The sequence below is a fragment of the Megalops cyprinoides genome, chromosome 9, assembly GCF_013368585.1.
Source record: "Megalops cyprinoides isolate fMegCyp1 chromosome 9, fMegCyp1.pri, whole genome shotgun sequence".
In the NCBI taxonomy this organism is placed as follows: Eukaryota; Metazoa; Chordata; class Actinopteri; order Elopiformes; family Megalopidae; genus Megalops; species Megalops cyprinoides.
Window position 1 is genome coordinate 18701050 of NC_050591.1, and position 24066 is coordinate 18725115.

Below are 24066 nucleotides of genomic sequence, written 5' to 3' on the forward strand. Positions count from 1 at the left end.
AGCGTGATTGGTATAACCTCTTGGGTTAATGGCGCGGGGGATTAAATCGTGTTCCCCGGCAGAAGTCAACTCCTGGATTATCTGTGACGGTGACATTGACCCTGAGTGGATTGAATCTCTGAACTCTGTCCTGGACGACAACCGTCTCCTCACCATGCCCAGCGGCGAGAGGATCCAGTTCGGCCCCAATGTCAACTTCGTCTTCGAGACTCACGACCTCAGCTGCGCCTCCCCAGCCACCATCTCGCGGATGGGCATGATCTTCCTCAGGTGGGGACCCTGCCTCGTCCCTCGCAAGAAAATCATTTACAGCGGGCACAACAGCCGTGCAGTGTGACATGCTCTTGCTTGTGTTTCTCGGACCTCAGCGATGAAGACACCGACGTGAAGTCTCTGGTGAAGTCATGGTTGAAGGGTCAGCCCGATGAATGCAGAAGTAATCTTGAGAACTGGATCGGAGATTACTTCGAGAGGAGCCTGGACTGGGTTTTGAAACAGGTTTTGTATTCGGTTCTTATTGCACACATCTTATGCTAAACACAGTTTACAGCGTAACCTTAAATCCCATCACAGATGTTTCCGTGCGTTTGCTATATTGTTTGCCTAGCAGAAACCCATATCCCAGGCAACATAGATAGCTTATATTTTTATAATATTCATATATACAGTTGAATAATTTTTTGAACGAATTAAGGTTCAGTAAAGCAGTGTTCCATGTGAGAAATTTGAAACAAAGTTGTGCTCTTTAACCTTTGCATTGCTCTACCACCCCTGTATTTATATGTCCACTACAGCATTCTGCAGGTTGGTCATGTATGACTGATCGATTAATCAGTCAGTCATTTTGTGTTCATGTACCTCAAGGAGATTGTGTGTGGACAGGGTCTTGGCAAGTGCTTCATGATTGTAAGTGTTAATACAAAATAATATATATTTCGATATGCAGGTCCTGAGCAGCTCAATTGGCAAAGCATTTGCTTGACTTGCAGGCTGAGCCCTATGGCTCGAGTTCGAAATCATTCGTGTCATGTGCAATGACCAGAATAGAGGCAAGGCTTGGCCAGGGATGGCTAGAGTTTCCTTTTCTCACCACTCTCAACAGTGTCTAATCCACTCTGGTGTGCTGTGGAACATACATATATAGATTTACATACATATATTGATTTAGACAACTGCTCCAGTTCAGTCCTGTAGCTGAGCTCATTGCTCATTAGTGGTTGTTTGATCTTTGCTTTTAGTGGTCATGCTGGATTATATGTATTGGTTGTTTTATATTTTATATCTCTGTTGTGACTGTGAGTTACTCCCCTCCCTCTCCTGTCTTGGATTCTGCCTTCTGCAGAATGACTTTGTGGTGGAGACCAGTCTGGTGGGAACCGTGCTGAACGGTCTGTCTCACCTTAGCGGTGTCAGAGAGCGTGGTCAGTTCGTGGTCAGCCTCATCAGGGGCCTGGGGGGGAACCTACATTTCAAGTCCCGTGTGGAGTTTGCCAAAGAGGTGAGAACCGCCTGTGCCTGTGATTCGGTCCCGAAAGGCTGTTTAGTGCTCTGTCAAACAAGAAGTATCAACTGATACATGACACAGGTGCCACATCAAATCGAGATTTCCCGCCTTTATGGGAAAAATTGAAATGCCTGGTGTCAATATCACGCAGTAGAAACCACAGTCATTTGGGTAGCAAGTTAATCAGTGCATACCAGGGCTGTGTTTATTGATAAGTAAGGAAGCTGACGTTTAGATATATGAGTTTGAAAAACAAAACAACTGCAGGGTGCCCATGGTCTTTGAAAATGTTTGAGTAGATTAGATTGTTGTAGATTATATTAGAGTCTTCTGTGGTGAGGAAAAATACATCCATCTCTTCTGATAGCTCACTAGCTGGATGTCATTTACTATCACGTCTTGCAAATTATATTGCTAACATTGACTAGCTCACCGCCTTGTACCAAAAGTCCCTACCAAAAGTCATTAATGACTCGTATTTGCTGTCAAGAGCATTCGCACATCAAGTAGCTCAGTTCCATGGGAATTCGACTATTGCTCAAGCATTCATAAACCTTGATGCGTTAATCATACATTTAGCAAGTCATAGAAGCTATATGCGTGTTTTCAGTGACGCTCCTGCTGCTGTATCCAGGGAGCCTGTCCCTGTGCTTATTTGATAAGTAATGACATTTAACAGGAAGGAGTTTAGAATAGACATGGAGAGTAGATTTTTGCTTGAATCTACAGTGTTACACCATAGGGTCCATCTTGTGGACCCACAGTGCTTTTAAAGACCTCACTGTTTGTGTTTTTTTGTTCAGGTCTTAGGCTGGGCCAGGGAGAGCCCGCCTGACCCACGGAAGCCCCTGGACACCTTCTACGACCGAGAGGTGGATCGGCTGGTGGCCTACCAGCTGGAGCGGCCCGACAGCCTGACGGTGGAGGATCTCAGCAACCCCCAGAGGCTGCCGGTCATCCAGACGCCAGACATGCAGAGAGGGCTGGACTACTTCAAGCTGTGGCTCTGCACTGAGCACAGACAGCCCTTCCTGCTAGTGGGACCAGAAGGCTGTGGCAAAGGGTACTGTCCTCATTCGACCACTTTAATCAATGTCCACTTGTGAAATATATCCACAAGTGGATGTTGTGTTGCCTTGCTTTTGCTTACTAGATTTAATGCAAATTTAATGTTTTTCGGTTGCCTTAGATATCCGCCAAGCAAAAATGAATAGATGAATCATATTTTTTTTCTTGATGTCTGTCAATGAAGGCAGATCTGATATGGCTGTTCTGTTAAAACAAAAGAATTCATGTAAACAGCTAGAGCTGTTATGCCAGTGTAAAAAAGACATTTACAGATGGTTGCTTTTATAAACAAGAAAGGCAACATAAAACAAACCCAGATGGGAACAAATTTTTGTTGCCTTTTCAGATTTTTACACTTTTTTTGTCCAGTTTCTTGATCTTTCTTGATTGGTTATCTGACTCCATGTAATACTGATGTAGTATGCTGTTTCTTGGATGGCAGTCAGATCGCATATTTAATTGCTGGTAGATGGTAATTCAGGTCCTGCTCAATGAGATCATGCCTCTCCGTTCTGTCCTCTCCTTTCCTGCTGTTCTCTTGCCATCCTCTGTGTGCTGTGTTGAGTTATTTTGACTGATGACCTTTTCTAAAAATAGTGAGGGAAAGCAAGAAGGTGCCATGATTGTGGCAACTTGTTGGATATTGAGTAAGTGGTCACACTTGGAAGCCTGTCCTCCATTGGCTGTCTACATTTCAGCCTGTGTCAGCCTGCTCTTAGCACATCCACTGAGAGGTGAAACATTATGAACATTCTGTAGTCAAGGCCATTGAAGAAAGAAATTATGATTAATATTCAGTGCAGCCTTTGTGCAGTCACCTTTTAAATTTGCCCTCACCTTTACATTACATTATATGCATTTAGCAGACACTCTTATTCAGAGCGCCCTCCAGCACAATAGAACATAAGTGTTTCCATTCAAGTATCCATTCAAGTCACCTGAACCCTCAGCTGAGCTTTTCATAAATAATGTTAAACACTTTCTATAGGCAGCAAAATTCTGTAGGCAGCTTTCTCCTCCGTTTTATCCAGACATGTATAAATAAAAAATTCCCAGTGCAAGTGGTCTCCTGTTAGTGACTGACTTTGCGTGTGGTTGGTCAGCAGCTATACCAGCCTGTGGCCTTCTAATGCTGAGGGTTTAATAAGTAGGTGAAACCAGATGGTTTTATATGCCTGTAGGGGGCACTCATCCCTCTAGACCAAGTACCATATTGGTGGGGTGTGCATAAAAGGCAGAGAGAAGGTGGACCCATTGGCTGGAGTGATGTCAGTGAGCATTTCGCGTGGTGTGTAGTGGTAGGAAACCGCATCAGCCTAACTACACTTGCCATGCTGAAAAAGTGGTTATATGGAAGAGATACGGAAAGCCTGGAAAAGATACCAGGGGTTCATAAGGAGATGTAATGCAAATCTTACGATTATGGTAGTTAATCAAGTGGAATCATTGTACAACTGTGTTGCAGCTACAAGTATGGTGCCACTGAAGACTATGCGGGATGGTTGTGCAAAGAGTGTTGTTTGGATGCTAACCCTCAGAGGAAATGATTTGGTGACCTGAATGTTGTCATTTGAAGGGAGTGATAAGAGGGTTTCCAATATCTGATCTAGGAACAGAACAAGAGGTTGCCAGTTACTGGCTTGTCTTTCCCCATCGATTGCTGAAGTTGTGTTTGTCATGATGCAGCTTATCTGTGATATACTCATGGGCTGGACTGAACTTTTTTGGGCCATTTTTTCTCATAGAACCAATTTTCAGTCCACCCTCAAACAACACCTGCAACACTTAGTTGTAATCCAGCATTAAAGTCCTACAATTAAAGATAGTCTTTTGTTTTTGTTGTGGTAATCCCCATTTGTGCAAACAAGTCTGTGAGTGTACATGCACTTGTGTCTCATTGTCAGTGCGGTTTGCTCGCTATTTCTACGTGTTGTGACTTATCTAATTACTGTGTGATGGCATACGGGATTTTTCAAATTCATTGGGACCCTGCACCTGTACATGCCTTCACCTGAAGTCTGTAGCAGTCCTGCACTTTACTACCACCTCCTTTGAGTGTGTGTCCTCTTATATGATAAAAGTTTTTAAAGTCATTTTTAAAATTGATCTTCTTTGAAAAGAGTGGTCACGTTATAATTAGGACTGTCTCATGGGGTCAGTACAGTATAGTCTAATACCCCAGTGCCTCTGGCCACCTAATTATCATACTGATGTATGTATATAAAATAAATGTGTGGACTGTGCTCTCGGAATGGCCTTGTCTATGTGTGTGGACAGTAGCCGTGCTGAGTGATTTTGCTGGGTATTGTGCTGAATTTGTTTCTTTAAACCTCTCGTTTTTTCCATTGCTGTTACTAGTTTCTTTACTGTGACTAGGCCTTTCCCTGTCCAATGGTGTTATGACTGGCATCCTCCCAGTTGACGTTGACATTAGGACTGGTGTTCTCTCTTAAATGACTTTGACCTGTGTCCCCTGTGTTGAATGACTCGGTGACATGTGTCATCCCTGTTCGGTGACACTCTTCCCGGCCCGTTTCCCCCCAGGATGCTGCTGCGCTACGCCTTCTCGCAGCTGCGCTCCACCCAGGTGGCCACCGTCCACTGCAGCGCTCAGACCTCGTCCCGCCACGTCCTGCAGAAACTCACCCAGACCTGCCTGGTCATCAGCTCCAACACGGGCCGCGTCTACAGGCCGAAAGACTGCGAGCGACTCGTCCTCTACCTCAAAGACATCAACCTCCCCAAACCTGACAAGTGGGGCACCAGCAACCTCATAGCCTTCCTGCAGCAGGTAGGAGAGCTACAGCCAGAGAGAGGCCTCAGAGGCTCAAACCCTGCGCCAGGCAGCGGTGCCCTGCTCAATTGTTTTAAATCCATCGCTTCTCCATCTGCTCCTCAGGTGCTGACCTACCACGGCTTTTATGATGAAAACCTGGAGTGGGTGGGTTTAGAAAACATCCAGATTGTGGCCTCCATGTCTGCAGGGGGTGCTGTGGGCAGACATGTCCTCACCTCCAGATTCACCTCCATCGTTCGTATCTGCACCATTGAGTGAGTGCTAATGGCCCGGTCTCAGCAGTTCTATATTAACATCTTTAACAAGACATGGAAATAATTTATATCAATGGAAAACATAGACAAACACAAATCACTTCTATAGAAATATATTCCTCCACACAGAGCAGTAAGCTAAATTTTATAGCTTTTTGCATTTCAGAAAGCAGAGATACTGTATCAGCGGCACTAGTCCATCAATGAATATTCTGAATAGTCTGTACAGATGACTGACAGGCATCCCTCTGCTCCTTAGTTATCCTGACAGAGAACAGCTGCAGACCATCTACAGCGCCTACCTGCAACCTGTGCTGCAGAGGAGCCTGGGAGACCAGTCAACCTGGAGCTCCACTGGAAAGGTTCACCAGCTCGCCGGGTCCCTGGTGCAGGTGTATGAGCAGGTGAGTCACGCTGTCACTTAGCCATGATCACTGTCATACAATGCTAGCCTTGCCTACATGTGAATTGATGTTAGTACAATCCTCCTTTGTTAAGGATCTGTTCATCAAACAAATAAGGTGACAGTGGGAAAATATACAATGTATTTTACCACTAGAAATAGGATTGGACAGAAACTGCCCTGTGTCTTAATGGAAGGCTGCAGAGCACGCCATATTATTATCATCCTGAGAATTAGTACATAATCATGCTGAAACAACATGCGTGGCTTACCGCAGAGGTGTTCATTCTGTGCTGTGCCTGGCGAGGTCCCCTTTGATCTCTGCGGGTGCTGGCAGAGTAATTGAAGGGTTCTAGTTTGTTTAGATGAGGCATTTTATCGGGGAAAGCTTTGCCCCAGAGCTGTGGCTGCTTTACAAATAAATGGCTAACTTTAAATTAGGCTGGAATTCAAGCCTTATCAGTTCCTGATACAGGCTTTTGCATCTAATTCCTTTAACTTAAGAAGGTCCACATATAGCTGAAAGTTAAATCTGCAAAGCTGCACCCCATAAATACAGCACATGGCCTAGTTACTAGATAGCACTGTCACTATTCCATACTATTCACAGAACCAGGATTTAATAGAGGATGGAATTGCGATATGATGTGTTTTTTGCATGTGTGTGAGTATGTGCGTGTGGGTGTATGTGTGTGTCAACTGACAGGCCTGAGCGTGACTTGCAATATGCGGTGGTTGTTTGCCTCTCTTTGAGATGACCAGCTCTCCTGGTTGATCATCTCAGTATCTCCTTAATGGTTGCAGGTGAAAGCCAAATTCACGGTGGATGACTATAGCCACTACCTGTTCACCCCCTGTGTGCTGACCCAGTGGGTACTGAGTCTGTTGAGATATGACCTGACCTCTGGTGAGTGTCCAGACAGCCCTTAGCCTGTAGCCCCAGCTATTATCACTGTTCATGCTTAACAATATATATGCACACTGAGTTTCCTCCATGCATTCTCCTCACTCGTTCCCTCTTTTGCTCTCTTTCCCAGCAATATGTTTATGTAGCGATAGTGACTGCAATCATTCATTTTAATTAAAAGTGTTAACGGACGAGCCTTTTTTTTCCTGACTCTCATCAATTTTAATATCCGTTCTCTTCTGTGGTTCACCCTTCAATCTGAACACTTTTTGAATTGTATGTAATAGTCATCCAAATCAAGAAAGTTTTTTCTTACTTGCTGTCTGTAGTTGTATTTAATATTGACATGTCTTTTTTGTGCTGGTTAGGAAAATCCCAAAATCCCACAGATGGGGTGCTGGAGGTTGTAGCCTATGAGGCCCGCCGCCTGTTTCGGGATCGCATCGTCACTACCAAGGATCTCAACGCGTTTGATAACATCCTGCAGTCTGTGATCCGAGGGGACTGGGGTTCAGATGTGCTGGAGAACATGTCCGGTAATGTGTTGAGCGACCAGTGAAAATGTATAAGGATCCATCACATTATAACTACAGTATAATCATTTAGCAACATACCCATGAGGATGAATTCCATTTGGAGATTTAGGGATAGTTTTACAAATTTTTGGTACACTTATGTAAGTATGGAGTTCAGATTCTGAACGTTCTATACATGTTAGACAAAGGGAAATGTTTTAATGTAAAATCGTTGGGGCTGGCAGTGTAGTGTAATTGTAAGGAACAGGGCTCGTAACAGAAAGGTTGCTGGTTTGATTCCCCACTGGGGCACTGCTGCTGTGCCCTTGGGCAAGGTACTTAACCCAGAATTGCCTCAGTACATATTTAGCTGTATAAATGGATAACATGTAAAAGCTGGATAAGAGCGTCTGCTAAATGACAATAATGTAATGTGATATAATGGAGAGGCTATTATCTTTTTACAAATGAGGAATACATTACTAACCAACACAGTCATGTGATCTTCAGACACTTTCTATGTGACATGGGGTGCAGCCCATGAGGCAGGGGCTGTTATGGCACCTGGACAGTCCCTGCCCTCTCACGGCAAGCCGCTGGGCCGCCTCAACTCCACCGACCTCAGGGAAGTCATTCACAAGGTGAGGGGGTGACTGTCCATAAAGCTAGTTCTAGACCCAAACATGGGACATCCTTTAAGTATCATTGTTTATTACATGAGGACTGTGGAATGGGAAGGGTTTCCTTGTGAGACATTATTACATGGAACAGTCTGATGCAGACATGTGTTATCTAAATGTGTCTGTAATTCAGGAGAACATTCTATCTGACACCCCCCCCCCCCCCCCCCCCCCCCCCATCCAGGGAGTTGTCCTGTACGGTCGGGACAACCGTGAGCTGGACATCCTGCTGTTTCACGAGGTCCTGGACTACATGTCCCGTGTGGACCGTGTGCTGAGCTGCCCGGGAGGGTCGCTGCTCCTGGCGGGGCGCAGCGGGGTGGGCCGGCGCACAGCCACCTCTGTGGTCAGCCACATGCACGGAGCCGCGCTCTTCACGCCGAAAATCTCCCGCGGATACGGCCTCAAGCAGTTTAAGACCGACTTGAAAACCGTAAGAGTCCCACCCCCCCACCCCCCCACACCCTTCGATTCCTGTGAGAAACTTTGCATCAGGGGCAGAGGTCAAAGCCTAGATGAAATTCCATGATGGAATTCCACGCTCAGTACTAGTTCTGGAATTCTAAAACTTCCACCAATTTAAAAAAAAAAAAAACTCATTCCACTTAGAGGAACGGGGGGTAGATTTTTAAATAAAGGATTCCTTTCTTAAACATATTAACAGACTGCTTTTTTGTGAGTTGAGATCCATCTGATTGCGCCCCCTGTAGGTGATGCAGCTGGCTGGCATCGAGGGGCAACAGGTGGTGCTTCTCCTGGAGGACTACCAGTTTGTTCACCCGTCCTTCCTGGAGATGGTCAACAGCTTGCTGTCCTCAGGTCAGTGTAAAAATGCATATATACAAAAAAACATGTTGCTCTCATCCTTCCTTGACAGAAGGAAAAACCTGATAATGCACCAGAGGCAACTGATGACAAATTAAGGTTTTGTTTGTTAAAGACTACTCACTTCGTACAAACAGTTCCCTTTTGCTTACTCCACATAATTGTCATGTATGAAATGAGGTGTATGATGAATTGGGGGTTGTCAGGTTGTTCCGAGGCACAGCTCGTCATCTTTAGTATAATAACAGGGTTGTTAAATTTTACTGGGGTGTGGTTTGTCACCCGTGTGGGCCTGAGAATAACCCCATCCTGATCCTACTCTTCAGGGGAGGTGCCAGGTTTGTACAGCACCGAGGAGCTGGAGCCACTGCTGTCCACCCTGAAAGACCAGGCGTCCCAGGACGGATTCCCGGGCCCTATCTTTAATTACTTCGCATACAGTGAGTGCAGCACAGAGCCATGGTCTCCATCTCTTCACATCTCTGGTGCTTTCAGTTCTTCTCCCTGACTGTTAAATGATTTCAGCAGGAAAGGGTTGGTGATTTTTTTTTTTTTTTTTTTTTTCCTGCTCTCGGACATTTGAATGTTTTGGAGCTCTAGCGCACTGAAGCGGGGTGGGTCACAGCCTCCATGGGATAGAATTTGATTTAGTTCCGTTTGAGGCGACGTGTATTCTGTGCTAATGCGCGCCGTGCTCAGTAATGTGAGATAATCCAATATCGATCTTCATCGGTGCGTGAAAAATATGCTCTCTTCTGTGCCAAGGCTCCTGTGAAACACTTGAGGCAGACATTTCAGTGGCAGGCCCAGGAGGAGAGAGACAGAGGGAGACAGAGAGAGTGAGAGGTGGAGAGAGTGAGAGAGTGAGAGAGTGAGAGTGAGAGTGAGAGTGAGAGTGAGAGTGAGAGTGAGAGTGAGAGTGAGAGAGAGAGAGAGAGAGAGAGTGAGAGAGAGAGAGAGAGAGAGAGAGAGAGAGAGAGAGAGACTACAGGAGTGAATCCCTGCTTATCTGTTTATCTCAAATCTTATAGTCTGCCTAACTGAGTGGCTCTCGCATCCTTATAAAATACATTACATTAGACATATAAACGGGTGATGAGAAACATACGGCACGTATGCAAACAAGTGCGTGCACTGCATGTGTTTTAAGTGTGCAAAGTAACAGCCATAACTGTAGACGCTGCTGGAGCGCGGCGGCTCTGTGTGCCTGCTGTTGCGCTGGTGCTGCAGAGCAGGGGAAGGTGTGTGATGTCATCGCCTGGTCAGGAGCGATTGCCTTGAGTGCAGGTGAAATGGCAGCATCTGCAATGCAGTGGCGGCGGCGGCGGTGTCTCAGGCAGACAGAGCTCGGCTCGCTGCGTCTCTCCCACAGGGCCCTTCAGAGCCGCCGCTCCCTCTCCTGTGCCATCGGAGCGAGGCGCCCCCCCTACAACCCCCCCCCCCCCCCACACACCCTTCCAGCGCGCCAGACGGTGGCAGTTCTCACGCCGTCGGGGTTGTCTTCTTGTGTCTGTTCCCAGGAATCCAGCAGAACCTCCATGTCGTTCTCATCATGGACTGCACCAACCCCAACTTCACCATCAACTGCGAGAGCAACCCGGCGCTCTACCGCAAGTGCTCCGTGCAGTGGATGGAGGGCTGGTCTGAGAGCAGCATGAAAAAGGTACAGAGAGAGGTGTAAAAATAGAACAGAATACGATATAGTTAGATGACAATTTGTAAAAAAGAACAGAGTACAACAGAACATAATGAGGTGGAATACAAATGAGCAGAGCAGAGTACAGTACAATGGAATAGAACAGAATAAGACGTAAATGAACCAGATAGAATTCTTGTTTTTTCCTGATGGGGGAATCATGTATTGCCAAACCTTCAGCAATACACAGTGTAGTGCTAGCGTATACAATGTACAGTGCAGTATACAATATACAACAGTGTGCAGTTCACCACGTACAACCTAAGGCGTACTGTATCTGTGAGTGTTGGGCTTAGATCTGTGGCCCCCGCATGTAAAATCCACACAGTCATTGAAGAATGCAGAATGGTTCGCACACGTTGCGCACACGTAGTGCAATCTGGTTTCACTCCCTGTTTTAATGAATCCGTAAAGGCTGTACCCGCACACCTGGCCCCTGCCCTCTTAACCTTAACGTACGGTCTGAAGCACAGGGGGATGCGCTGCGGGTTTGCCAGTGACGCAATCTGGCAGCTCACTGGCTGTAACGAGGAGCGACCTGATGAATATTTCACCCATATTTCGCGGCAGCCTCCCTCTGCCCAGAATGTCATCCTCGGATTTGTTCCTATCCTTCCGCCCGTCTTGTTCCTACCACCGGCCCCTTTTGATGAGAGGTCCCAGGACACTCCCCTAGGAGCTGTTGCGTTTCCTACTGCCCTCCCTTCCTGACCTGGCAGGTTTGGCTCCTTCGCCATGGGGTCCCGCTGTTCCTGAGGAAGGAGGGCGTGCCTTTGTCTTTGATGAGATTCATGCGCTGTCATGATGGGACGACTTCGGAATGCGTGATTGAATAAACATATGGAATGTAACCTTAAGAACGGTGCACACATGGGCATTGAGCGACGCTCGAGCTGTGGTTAGCGTGACAGATGCCTCGTGATAGCTCCTGGCTCTGCCTTTGCAGATCCCCGAGATGCTGCTGTCGAAGGCCTCCGGGGAGGAAGGGAAAGGCCGTGGGAAGAAGGGACACAAGAGGAAAATGTCAGGTACCTTCTGTCTCCTGCGTCCCGCGCTCTTAATGCCAGGATCTCACATGAATGCCATGTGCACACTTCTGACAAAAGCAGTAATTCCGCGGCCAGCCGGACATTTGAGACTCTCCGCTTTGAGAGGCAGTGTGTGGTGCAGAAACTGAGGTGCTAGCTCGCGGGTTTGTGCTCTGATTTTCTTTTTCCTCTTGTGGAGCAGGTCACGCTGACATCTCCAAGTCTTTCCTGATGATCCACGAGTCATGCAGAGAGTACGGTGCCACGCCCAGCCAGTACATGGCCTTCCTGCAGGTCTACAGCTCCATTTACAGCAGCAAGCAGGCCGAGCTGATCAAGAGGCAGAGCCACCTGCAGGTGCACTGCTTCACACTGCTCCGCTCCACTCTCCAGTGTTCCGCAATAGACTGTTAGACCATATACGCTTAGCGTGTAGAGTGTTTGGGCATAGACCATTTCCCAGTTCCCCCAGCACTGTTAACCAATTGTCTCTGATGAAAAAGACTATTAGACATAGTTCTGTTTTGTGTTTAGTGCATTAGATTCAAATTCAGTGTCACCAACTTTCACTGTAGCGTTCATGCTTCATGCTCATCAGTGTTGTTTTGGACCTCAAAAGCGATGATTAGCAGGTAGCATCCCCCACAAGGGCATTTTGTGTGATATATAAGGTTTATGCATCACTCTCGCACAGTGCTTCATGTCAGGGCGTGACTCTCTTGTGTGTGACTGCAGGCGGGCGTGTCCAAACTGAATGAGGCCAAGGCATTGGTGGACGATCTGAAGGGGCGGGCGGCGGAGCAGAGCGCGCTGCTGAAGACCAAGCAGGCTGAGGCCGATGCTGCGCTACAGGAGATCACCGTCTCCATGCAGGTACTGATCCGGACCATGGGGGGGCGCTGTGGAGGTCGCGAGCGCTCCCTCCATACATGTTCTGTACCCAGTCATCAGAGTGTTCCAATCCCTGTATTCTGTTCATGAAGCAAGCAAAAATGGAGGCACCCCAAAGTCTTTTGTGGGTGTAGACATGTTCCGCGTTCTTTTATAACAGCTGAACCATTCATTCTCAGTTCAGAAACCTGTTACAGGGGCTAAATTATTTATTCTGGTGTCTCTTGAACTGGGTTGTAACCCTCAGTGTCTCTGAAGGTTTTTTTGTATTGTCTCATTCACAACTAGTTGAATAATACTTAAATAAAAATAAAAGCAATAAAAAGTATATGTGTTCATATATGAACACCACATCCTGTTTTGTGCATTATACATAACACGGACAGGTGACCATCATGGCACCAGAATGGCAAACAAAACACTTGATAAAAAAGGTAACTTTACAACCTTAGTGTAACTTTAACGTAATCTGAAGATGACTTCCATAAGCTAATGGAGGGGCTATTGCTATCGCCAGTGTGTACTAGCCTTCTACACTCTATACTGACCTCAAATTTTTTTTCAACAGCAACCAAAAAACAACCAATGTATCAAGTGTTACCTGTTTACGCATACCAGAAAACAAGCCATCAGTATTTTGTTTCTTTAGTTCTTTTTCTACTTTTCTAATGGGTCATGAAAGAACATGCAGTACACTTTATGCTTGTTCTAAAATTTGAGAGATATCCCTAATTTCTGCTCCAAAAAGCCTCTCTGAGAATATAAACCATAATGTCCAATTAATATTTCATCTCTCCATATATAATTTGTGCTTGCCTTGATGTATAATTCCACAGTCAGACCGTATGTCTTCACATGGCGGCGAAGTTAGCTTTCCTGGCACAGTGTGATGGGTCAGTGTGAACAGACAGTCATTGTCAAATGTTCCCGGCACCTTTGATTTTTTTTTTATCCTCTCTGGCTTTATAGATTATGAAACCTGAAAGGGACTCCCTGATCCCTTTGAAGCACTCCCAGCTTTCTTATATCTGAGTGCATAACGTTAGAGGGATGCGGCGGTGCTGACAGATCTGAAAGCTCTTCATTATCTGCAGTCTCATGTATTCTGGCTCATTACTGTGTTGGAACAGAGGAGGCTTGCTGGTGTCTGCTCCTCCAGGTCGTTTCTGTCTGCCAGTAATGTGCGAGGGCAAAGAATAACATCAGCAAATATGTTCCTTTTGCTCACAATCCAAATCCGAAGGTAGCTGTTGCAAAGTGATATTTATTTCGCGTTACCGTGAGCTGTGTCTAAGTGCTGAGCTTCTCGGGTAAGCTTTGGTGCTGTGCTGTTAATATATGCAGAGGTAATTAGTGTTGTGTGTGTGTGTGTGAGTATGTGTATGTGTGTGTGCGTGTGCATTTCCTTTTGTCTGTGTGTTGATGTGACTGCATGACAGACAGCAGCTCTCTGTCCTTGGCCTGACCCTGTGAGCTGTGAAATGTGCTGGCGTGTGACAGGTAAACGCAGCTGCAAGATGAATACATTTTTAATTAAACCCCCCCACCCCTTTTATCGCTTGGGTAACGTCGCATCCCCACCCACACACGTTAAGTGTGACCGTCAGTTCTGACACCTCAGCGGTTCTGTGGGGGACTGCCCTGACCCGCCGATTCAGACAGGACCACCGTCACTCCCACTCCCTGTCACCACTGTGAGAGTGCACCACACATTCTAATGACAACCATTTACCGCCTTCAGCAATCACTCACTTCAGCTGGCTGATGGGTATTTTCATCCCACCTGCTCTGAGCACTGACAGAAGTGGAGTATGTTGCCAAGGTAGTTGTCCTTTAGAGTGATGTGACTTCCAGGATATCTCCGCCAGAGAGAGAGGGTGTGTGTGTGTGTGTGTGTGTGTGTGTGTGTGTGTGTGTGTGTGTGTGTGTGTGTCTGCGTGTGCATACATGCATGTGTGTGTATGTGTATGCATGCATGCATAAGTGTGTGTGTGTGTGTGTTTGCATAGTTCCCAGACATTTCTCTTTCCCCGCTGTCACAGGAACATGTACTGTGTATGTAAGAGAAGTGTCCAGCATTGATTCATGGCTCTTACAGCTGTTTCAAACTACAAAAGATTTTTCACATATTGAGAAGGTCTCAGAGAAGGAGAACTTTTTGGCAACTGTTATAAAGAGGTCAATTTAAATGGGATTTATTTATATAATTCCTTCCTAATTATGCCCACTAAAACTTTATTATTTTTTCACTTCTATGAAGCAGTTATTATAGGCTTTATTGGGAAATCAACTTTTCTGGGCAGCGATCCATTCATTAGTTTAAAAAACAGTTTAATTTATTAGCAGGGGGAAATAACAGTGCGTACAGAATAAATCTCAGCTGCGGAGATCAGGGGCGGGCTGTTCCCTGGTGTTCCCCAGTGCTGTGAGTGAGGGCTGAAAGAAGCAGGGATGAGACAGGTGGAAATGACTTTACCGCTGCACCAGATGCCTGCTGCTGGGGTCTGTGAGCACAGTCGCACTTCCCTCTCTTCTCCTCAAAAGCACTCGCTGATAGTTTTGGCTGGAACTGCCATAGGAGAGCCCAAAGGAACAATATTGTCCCTCACTAATTTACTGACTAAGCCACTGACTGAGCAGCTCTGCCTGTAAATAATGATTTAATGTTAGAGGGCAAATAGGCCAGGCTGTTGAGTAGTGTCTCTTAAGCTCTGGTGTGGTTCCCCTCCCACTTGCAATGAGATGTGAAGGACACTTTGAAGCTGAGTAATAAGGAGTCAGTGACCTTCCTCACAGCAGCTGTGTCAGCATATCCCTGCAATTGGGGTGTGGTTTGATTTTTCTTCATCTCCCGGGGGCACAGGGTCAAGGCCAGGGCCAGGGTCAGGGTACGGCTTCGCTTTGCTTGCCGAGTGGCAGAACTGCCAGTGACAGACAGAGCAGACTCTAAGCAACGGGAGAGTCAGTTTGTGCTGAATTTTCCAAATCATTACAGTATGAGAAGGGAGATATGCCCTTGATCTGCTGACGCACAAAAAAGATAGATATTTTGTAAAATGTGTGAAATGTGTGTGCACCTGTGCTTCTGAGCGAATGTGTGTAGGCGTGTGTAGGCGTGTGTAGCTGCGGCTAAATTTAGGGAACTGATGTAAAATCTTACGTTAGAATGCCAGTGATCAGAAGACGGAGATGGAGAAGATCAAGGGGAAGATGGCGGAGGAGGTGTTGAAGATTGAGGAGCGGAAAAGAAAAATTGATGACGAGCTGAAGGAGGTGCAGGTAAACGCGGAATGAAACCTTATCGATTATTTCCTGTCCAAATCTACGTCAGGCAGTCATCGCCAGCAGGAGGTTGAGCTTTAAGTAGTGACAGAACAGGTGCCTAATTTAAATCCACATTTATGTGTGCATGAATGTTAAATCCACATTTATGTATGCATTGTAAGAATCATGGTCGGTGAGATTATGAATAAACAGGGGTTTCATGGCCATGTCTCTGTACTCTCTGTACACTCATTGTCTCACTGTACGTTAGGGTTCACCTTGGTGAATGCCCTCAAATTCATTGCATTTTTATATTGAATCCACGGCAGTATCCATGAGGCACCTTTTGTCAGTATCCTTTTAGCAATGAAGTATTAGTCATACGATTTCTGAGAAGCATTCGCTGTACTTTGCCACTGTTTTCCAGCCCCTTGTTGATGAAGCCAAGCGTGCGGTGGGGAACATAAAGCCGGAGTCGCTCTCGGAGATCCGCTCATTGCGCATGCCCCCGGATGTCATTCGGGACATCCTAGAGGGGGTGCTGAGGCTCATGGGTATTTTTGATACCTCATGGGTGAGCATGAAGAGGTGAGGCGTGAGCAAGAGGAGAGCCACCATGTTTTGCCATGCGTCTCAAACTTCTCGATTGGCTTTCGCACTGCGAGCAGAATTTCAAGTGTGGGTTTGGCCTTGAAGTTTACATTATTATTGATGGATCATTTCATCAACAGTGAGGCGTGTTCACAGAGCTGTAAGTAGTTTTGGTGGAAGTATTCGAGAATGAAATCTGCTGCTTATAAATAGTTTGAATTGAGTGAGCACAGCCTGCTTGGGCCAGCAGTTTTAATAAATGGAAACATTTGTTACTGCATACTGCTGATTATAGCCAATGATTTTCATTTCAATAACTGGGAGCACATGCGCTACAAAGCAATCTGTTTTCATCAGCAAATTAAAGGCTGTTTTCCTCCTGCAGTTTCCTCGCAAAGAGAGGCGTAAGAGAAGACATTGTGACTTTCGAAGTGCGGAACATAACCCCCGAAATCCGAGAGAGCGTCGAGGAGCTTCTGCACAGAAACAAGGCCTCGTTTGACCCAAAGGTTTGGGATCGTATCACTCGTTTAGCTAACATGGACGGCTAACTGCGCACTGTTGTACAACAAGCGCGACCACTGTTCACAGTACAAAGCACCACAAATTGCCCCTGGGCGAGGAATGCTTCTCACTTCTCCTCATACTCTTTGTGAAAGAATTTCTGCTTTCAAAATAATCACATTAACTTTAGGATTATTCTTTACATTTTTTCTCCTGCTGGGTTATGTTGCTGCTGTTGGTTTCTTGCTGTAGTGCGGCCATCGCTCATTGCAGCCACTGTGGTCATAAGGCTGAACAGTGCACTGAGCAGTGTTGAGCAGTAACGCTGTGGGGTGTGGTTCACGTCTGCAGAACGCGAAGCGTGCGAGTGCGGCGGCCGCGCCTCTGGCGGCCTGGGTGAAGGCCAACGTGCAGTACTCTCACGTCCTGGAGCGCATCCAGCCCCTGGAGAAGGAGCAGGCGGGCCTGATGGAGTGAGTCCTCTCCCCCACACACACCGACGCCCACCACCTCAGCCTTACACGAAGGACCAGCTGGGGGTCCAATCGCGTCTCAACGTCTCTTCCCCGTTCTCCCTTTCCAGAAACCTCCGGAAGACAGAGAGCAGGAAGAACAAACTGGAGGACCTCCTGAACTCCGTCGGGCAGAAAGTGAACGAACTGAAGGAAAAGTAGGTATCTCTCCGTGAGAAGAATACCCAGAAACAAAAAACAAATCTGAACCTCAGTTAAACTTACTGCATTTTTCACACTGCACCCACGGTACATATCCATCGAAATAGAACATCTCCAGTCCCTTGGCCTCGCATGTCTCGCTTCAGTGTGACAGCTCCCCTCTGGTAACACAAATTTGAGCTCTGGAGACACGCGCTCCCCTCGGCGCGCGAAATCTGTGGGATGTGACAAAGCGGGTGTCACTGTCAAACAGTGAGGGAGAGAGTCGGATCCGAGCGGAGCGGCAGGAGGCACGTCGCCGCGTGGCGTTTGCCTTGCTCTGTTTACCTGTCACGCCCTCAGAAAAGGTGCCCGGCTTCATCTTCGCTTTAGACTTGACTCACGTTAGCAGCTGAGCCTGTAGCGTCTCCCGGAAGGCAGAGTCGGCGCTGTGATGACTCGGGGCCGATGCGGGAGGTGTTGAGGCTCGGCCGCCCTGCGAGTCGACAGCTGTGGAGGTGCCCCGGGGCGCGGCTGACCCCCGAGCTCCTCTCTTTCCAGGTTCCAGTCTCGCACCACAGAGGCGGCCAAGCTGGAGGCGGAGGTGAGCAAAGCCCAGGAGACCATCCAGGCTGCGGAGAAACTGATCCACCAGCTGGATGGGGAGCACACTCGCTGGAACGCCCAGGTAGCCTTGCAGTTGGGGGTGGGGGGGGGTGGGGCTGGGGTGCTTCATTAAAGAGGTCTGGTGTTTCTGCCCCTCCTAGCTGATTCAGCCACATCTGGCTCTTTAATTTCAGCTCATGCACTCCAGCACTCTTGCTTTCAAAACCCCCCTGGACCAATTTACTTCCCACACATGCACACACGGATACACACACATACACACACACACACACACACACACACACACACACACACACACACACACACACAGGCGTGACTGCACAGTGGGTGGTTGTTGATGAACACATAGCACTTCAGGAGGCTCCATGTTTGTTAGGGCTGTTCACACCATAGGGGCATACCAGTCCATCTGACTCATATAAATGAGCCATGTCAATAATAAATGGCACTGAATAACTGGAATAAACCCTCCAAAACTACTGGTTTACCAGGCACTCCCCCTAGAGATGTTTATGTTATGCCAGGTTTCCCAGGAACATGAGATGGTTTATGACGCAGGTTCATCAGTGCTGTCCAATCGCAGTGGCGAGTTAGCCAATGAGCGGTCTCTGCGCGATGTGGTGGCTTGCAGGGCTTCGTGGGGCATATTAATTTGGGGGCGTTTGGCGTTTTGTTGAACACACCACAGATGTCATTGGGCCGGCAGTGTGCCAGGTGCTGGAGAGCGTGCCAGTGTGCCAGCGCGCTCGCGCTGTGCCACCGCCTCGCCCCCTGCGCTCCTCCAAATGTTAACCGTGCGTTTAGGGCCGGCCTAATTAATACAGCAGCCTCCTGACCCGTGTGCCTCATACGCATGTAAAGTGGAAGCGCTGGAGCAGGTGCGCGTGCTTCTCGGTCTTACTGGGCATGTTTTTGTGTGTGCGCTACAGAGCATTTATTTCAGTGTTATTTGGTTACTTGTGTGTGTGTGTGTGTGGTTGCTTTTTTCTCTTATTTATGATGCGTGTCTATTTGTATAATTGAAAGAATGTGCGTTTCACGGAGCATGTGTGCCATCAAGATTTTGGTTTTGTCTGTCAGTGTGTGGTGTTTGTGTTATTTTAGTGTGAGTGTATTATTGAGTGGCTGATTGTATGTGCCTGAATATGCATATGTGAGAGAGAATGTGTGTGTTTCCCTTTGACCCTGTGTTTGAATGTGTACATGTGTCTGTCAGGCTGTGTTTGTACATTATTGACTGCTATAAGCTGAGTATCTTGGTGTGTGTGTGAGTTTGTGTGAGTGTGTGTGAGTGTGTGTGTGTGAGAGAGAGAGACTGTGTGTATGTGTGCACGTCTCTCTGAGCGTGTTCCTCACGGAGCATCTGCATGTGTGTTCCCCAGGTGGCCGAGATAACAGAGGAGCTGGAGACGCTGCCTAAGAGAGCCCAACTGGCTGCAGCCTTCATCACTTATCTGTCGGCTGCTCCCGAGGATCAGAGGAAAGCCAGCCTGGAAGAGTGGATGAAGTCCTCTGGCCTTCAAAGTAACCCCCCCGCACACGCTATCCTGTCAGCATCACAGATTAATTGCTTCCAAGAAACCAGGCCTGCTTTTTAACAAGCTCCAGTGAGCATTACCTGCCTGAGGGGGATGCCGAGATAATGCTCATTTAGGAGAAATAATCAAAATAAACTGAAAATGCAGCTTGTGAAATCCCTCCCTCTCACTCAAGGTGACCTTCAGATATCCACCTAACTCAGTCGCAAACCAGCACTTGAGCATAATGTGGTTTTTCATTGCTCTGTGGTTTTTGTGTTTATCTTTTGATTTGATAGGTTTTGACCTGCGTCGCTTCCTGTGCTCTGAGAGTGAGCAGCTGATCTGGAAGAGCGAGGGGCTTCCCTCAGACGACCTCTCCATGGAGAACGCCCTGGTCATCTTACAGGTACACAGGCACACCTTTCACCGTATACAGTCAGGAGGTTGAACTCAATTGGGTAAACCCATGCCAAAAACAGGGCTTTGGCCTTTTTGACATGTTTTGAAGCATAATGAGCTTGTCCAACGTTAGCAGTTCATTCTCTAGTTGCGCCTCAGCAAAAAACAGGAACAGTTTCCGCTCACTACTCCCAATATCGGCCTGTGTGCGGAGGGTCAGAAGAACGGGGCGAAACTGAAAATTTTGCCGCGTGCATTGATCTGCTTTTGGCAGAGTCGTTCTTGTCCTTTGGTTAACTTCCAGAGATGGCTCCCAGAAGGCTGTTGTCATCATCCTGGCATTTGCCGTTTGTCCTTTCATTTCAGCAGACTTCATGCTCACGCTGAGCCTCGGCGGAGGCTGCCACCAAACACAAAGTGGGAGTTTCGCATGGGGTCGGCTTTACTGTGTCTGAACCGGATTCGAGCTTCCCACATAGTGATTTGCCTTTGAAAAGCAAATTTCTGAGTAACAGATTTGAGAAAGTGTTTTTTTGTGTTATATATATACATGCAACATTTTTGGTTGTGACTGGAAGACGGAAGCCTGCATGCTTCAGTTTTACTCATTCATTTACTCACTAGAGTCACTGACATGTTCGAGTGTGAAAACTAGTTAGGCAGTCACAGCCTTGAAAAGGTTCGTTTTTGGTGTTCTTTAGTTTACGCTTTAAATAAATCGGCAGTGTGTCATAACAACCCCCGAAACAAAAAACACCCCATAGATTTTGCTGTTCTAAGTTGTGTTTAAATCACAAACTGGGAGGATTTGATTCCGTCTTGTGGCTGTGCAGAAGGGTACGTTTCTGCCATTCCTCTGGCGAGTAAATGGATACGGGCTCCACCTCACCTGAAGTCATCGTTTCTTCCACAGATTTTTTAATCACTACTCATTTTTGTGTTTCTGTTTCCCCTTAACCTTCCATTGCTGCAATAGATCAATGCCTTGAAGTCGCGGGTAAGAGTTTCCTCACCACCTCCATCTCCTGCCTTCTCCGTCCTTCACTTAGAACTGAACCATTACCCCTTCCACACCCCTTTCATCTCTCTTTTAGCATCAAGTAGAGGCCCGTGACATTTCCTCTTTTTTTGCTTTCTTTCTTGCCTAAAATAGTTGCTTTTTGCTTTATGAATGCATCCTAATACCTCCAAACCAAAATGGGCAGTAGTTCACACTAAAACATTCAGACAGATCCAAGCACCATACCTTGCTGGGTGGAAGCTCTGTCTCTGCCAAGCTATTGGTAGTCGGTCTGTTGTTTTTTATCGAGGGGAAAAACCCTGCCGTAACTTATATTGCTTAAAGGGATCTCACTGCAGCTGGTTAGTTTTGTCACTTGCATGACTCACTGTGGTTAGGAGGTCTTGGGATTGATTCAAAACTAAACAGGTATAGTAAACAAAATACAAATCATACATGCATACCAGTTTTGAGTGGCACTTTGAGTAAATGTAAGTTTTCTGTTTGCAGATATGAGTTGAATTGTGGTGGTACCTATAGAGTTACTAGGGTTACTGTACTGTAGTTTTCATGCTACTGAGATTCTCCAACAAAAGGCTGGCAAACAGGCTGTTGAATTTTTTTTAATTATTATTTTTTATATTTGTAGTTTTGTTTTCTTGTGTTACATTAAACACATATACAGAAACATTTTTGAATGAGTTTAATGAGTGCCTACCAAGTAAACAGACAAAAAATAAAACAACGGAAGAGTAGGAGAGTATTTTAGCGTATACCTTTTGAAAAAATAAATCGATGAATTGTCAGATTTGCAAGTTTGCAGCTAGTTTATGCAACAAGAATATACTTGGTAATGGTTAATTGGTTAAATAAAATGCAATGCTAGGGTGTATTTTATGACCTCATACAAGTTTTGACGTCAATGTAATTTTAAAAAACCATTTTAAATTGTGGTTTTTGTTAGTCATCAGAAAGAACTTACTCTGTTTTCACCTCTGAATTCTCTGATTGTGTCCGTTTTCTCTGCTGTGCAGTGCCATGCCAGAAATTGAAACAATGAATAATTGAAAGGAAGTCTGACTCTGTAATGCACAGAAATGTGTCCCACAAAAGAGAACACTTACAATAAGCGAAGCCCCATTTAGCAGTCATTCAGTGGTGTCCACGACACTCACGAAGCAGTCTGTTATTATATCACAAACCTCTCATAGCATTTAAATACACATAATGAGTGGCTGATTCATTTGGTTTTCTTTCAGCCCTTTCTTTCCGTCTCCGCTGTGGCCCTTTATGTGTGCCCTGTGATGACGGTAAAAGCACTTGTCAGTCTTAACAGTTGAAGTTGCGTTCCTTCAAAGAAATGACCATTAATGCCAGTTTCTCGCATACTTGCCATTTTAAATGTTCAATTGAATATGTCACATTGTGGCAAAAAGAAAAAAATAGATTCTCAGGAAAAAAAAATCTGTAAGAGAAAAGTTTTATTGTTATACGGCGGAATAAAGTAAAAGTCTGTGTAATAATGGGTAGTGTTTCTTACTAAACATGCTGTCTTGCCACTAGAGGAACAGTTGTCAAGTATGGGGCACGTATTTCTTGCAGTTGACAGTTGCCTGTCGGAGCAGGTGAACCCTCTTGAACCCTCTCATCATTTGAATTCTTGCACTTTTATAGCACATCAAAGGCCAACATAAAAGCTACTGTGAAAGATGGCTTTTAAGGGGATAAATCTGACTGTGGGCACCTCCCTTTCACTTTAAGGTGCCCTCACTCGCTGGAGGATATGGCAGTTGTAGGTCTGACAGGTGTTAAGGGGCAGTGCTCAGCTTGCTTCTGTAACCCTGGCTTTTTCCTGCGTTTCAGAGCTGCGCCTGCCCCTTCCTCATCGACCCATCCTCTCGAGCCACGGAGTGGCTGAGAACGCACCTGAAGGAGTCCCGGCTGGAGGTGATAAACCAGCAGGTACGGCCTCGTGACCTCACTGCTTTACCACAAGGCCTGGGATGTACACCCCCCCACCTCACCCATCACCGCATTACTTGGTCATTGTTGAGCCAGTCCCACCACTGTACTATAAATCAGCTCTACCCTCAAACCCAAAATCGGCCCCAAACGTTGAAATAACTGCTCTTTAGATTACAGCTTTGAGCTGCTTTTTATCATATTTGCTTCACTGAAACTCTGCCTTCTAAAAATAAATCCCCACACTACAATAGCCTGCATTCTCCATCCTTAAGTATATTACAAAGGGAGGGCATACAGTGATAAATGTTGGTCTTAAAACTGCTGATTTAGTAATGGTGTCATGTTGACTTCTCTGAGCAGCCATCGAACAAACGAGAGAGGCGAGAGCGCAGTTTTCAGGCGTGTGCAGATGGATCACGTGCGCGGTCACATCAGTAACACGTGGCGAGTCTGCGCGTGCGTCTGCGTACGTGTGTGCGTGCGTGCAGGGGCGGCCGCGCTCGGCCGATTCGCAGCCCCCTCCCTCATGACGTGTCTCTCCTCCCAGGACTCCAACTTCATCACTGCGCTGGAGCTGGCCGTGCGCTTTGGGAAGACCCTGATCATCCAGGAGATGGATGGAGTGGAGCCCGTGCTGTATCCCCTGCTGAGACGGGACCTCATTGCACAGGGTCAGCCCCGGCTCCCCCCCTTCACCTCTTTCTTTGTGCTGTTCCACATGCTGTGTCAGCACGACATACTCAGCTTTTTGCCAAAACTTTAACACAAACACCAACAATGTATTTTAATATATAGATTAATATGTATATAATAAATGTATTTACAAAATATATAAAGTATTTTACAGGTAAGACAGCAATATATAAATGTGTACTTAAAATCAAACGAAAGGGTTGTGATAGTGCTGACTGATTCACCTGTCATTAAAACAGCAGGAGAGACTTGCTGAGAATTTTGGCTTTTATCTTGAAATAA

At 46.4% G+C, this 24066-nt stretch overlaps 1 protein-coding gene across 1 annotated transcript in view; it reads left to right on the plus strand.

Annotated features, from left to right (window-relative positions):
* The window catches only part of LOC118783126 (cytoplasmic dynein 2 heavy chain 1), a 137663-nt gene that overhangs the window by 25718 nt on the left and 87879 nt on the right, over positions 1 to 24066 (plus strand). The window contains exons 40-67 of the mRNA XM_036536832.1: positions 63 to 270; positions 369 to 498; positions 1343 to 1498; positions 2308 to 2567; positions 5117 to 5363; positions 5472 to 5623; positions 5883 to 6027; positions 6831 to 6933; positions 7302 to 7469; positions 7959 to 8089; positions 8313 to 8561; positions 8839 to 8947; positions 9280 to 9393; positions 10474 to 10616; positions 11596 to 11677; positions 11880 to 12034; positions 12413 to 12550; positions 15734 to 15847; positions 16260 to 16420; positions 16809 to 16932; positions 17279 to 17400; positions 17511 to 17597; positions 18142 to 18268; positions 19590 to 19731; positions 20024 to 20133; positions 21103 to 21123; positions 22990 to 23088; positions 23639 to 23762. Of these exons, the coding sequence (XP_036392725.1) occupies positions 63 to 270; positions 369 to 498; positions 1343 to 1498; positions 2308 to 2567; positions 5117 to 5363; positions 5472 to 5623; positions 5883 to 6027; positions 6831 to 6933; positions 7302 to 7469; positions 7959 to 8089; positions 8313 to 8561; positions 8839 to 8947; positions 9280 to 9393; positions 10474 to 10616; positions 11596 to 11677; positions 11880 to 12034; positions 12413 to 12550; positions 15734 to 15847; positions 16260 to 16420; positions 16809 to 16932; positions 17279 to 17400; positions 17511 to 17597; positions 18142 to 18268; positions 19590 to 19731; positions 20024 to 20133; positions 21103 to 21123; positions 22990 to 23088; positions 23639 to 23762 (3921 nt within the window). The remainder of the gene's footprint in view (positions 1 to 62; positions 271 to 368; positions 499 to 1342; positions 1499 to 2307; positions 2568 to 5116; positions 5364 to 5471; positions 5624 to 5882; positions 6028 to 6830; positions 6934 to 7301; positions 7470 to 7958; positions 8090 to 8312; positions 8562 to 8838; positions 8948 to 9279; positions 9394 to 10473; positions 10617 to 11595; positions 11678 to 11879; positions 12035 to 12412; positions 12551 to 15733; positions 15848 to 16259; positions 16421 to 16808; positions 16933 to 17278; positions 17401 to 17510; positions 17598 to 18141; positions 18269 to 19589; positions 19732 to 20023; positions 20134 to 21102; positions 21124 to 22989; positions 23089 to 23638; positions 23763 to 24066) is intronic.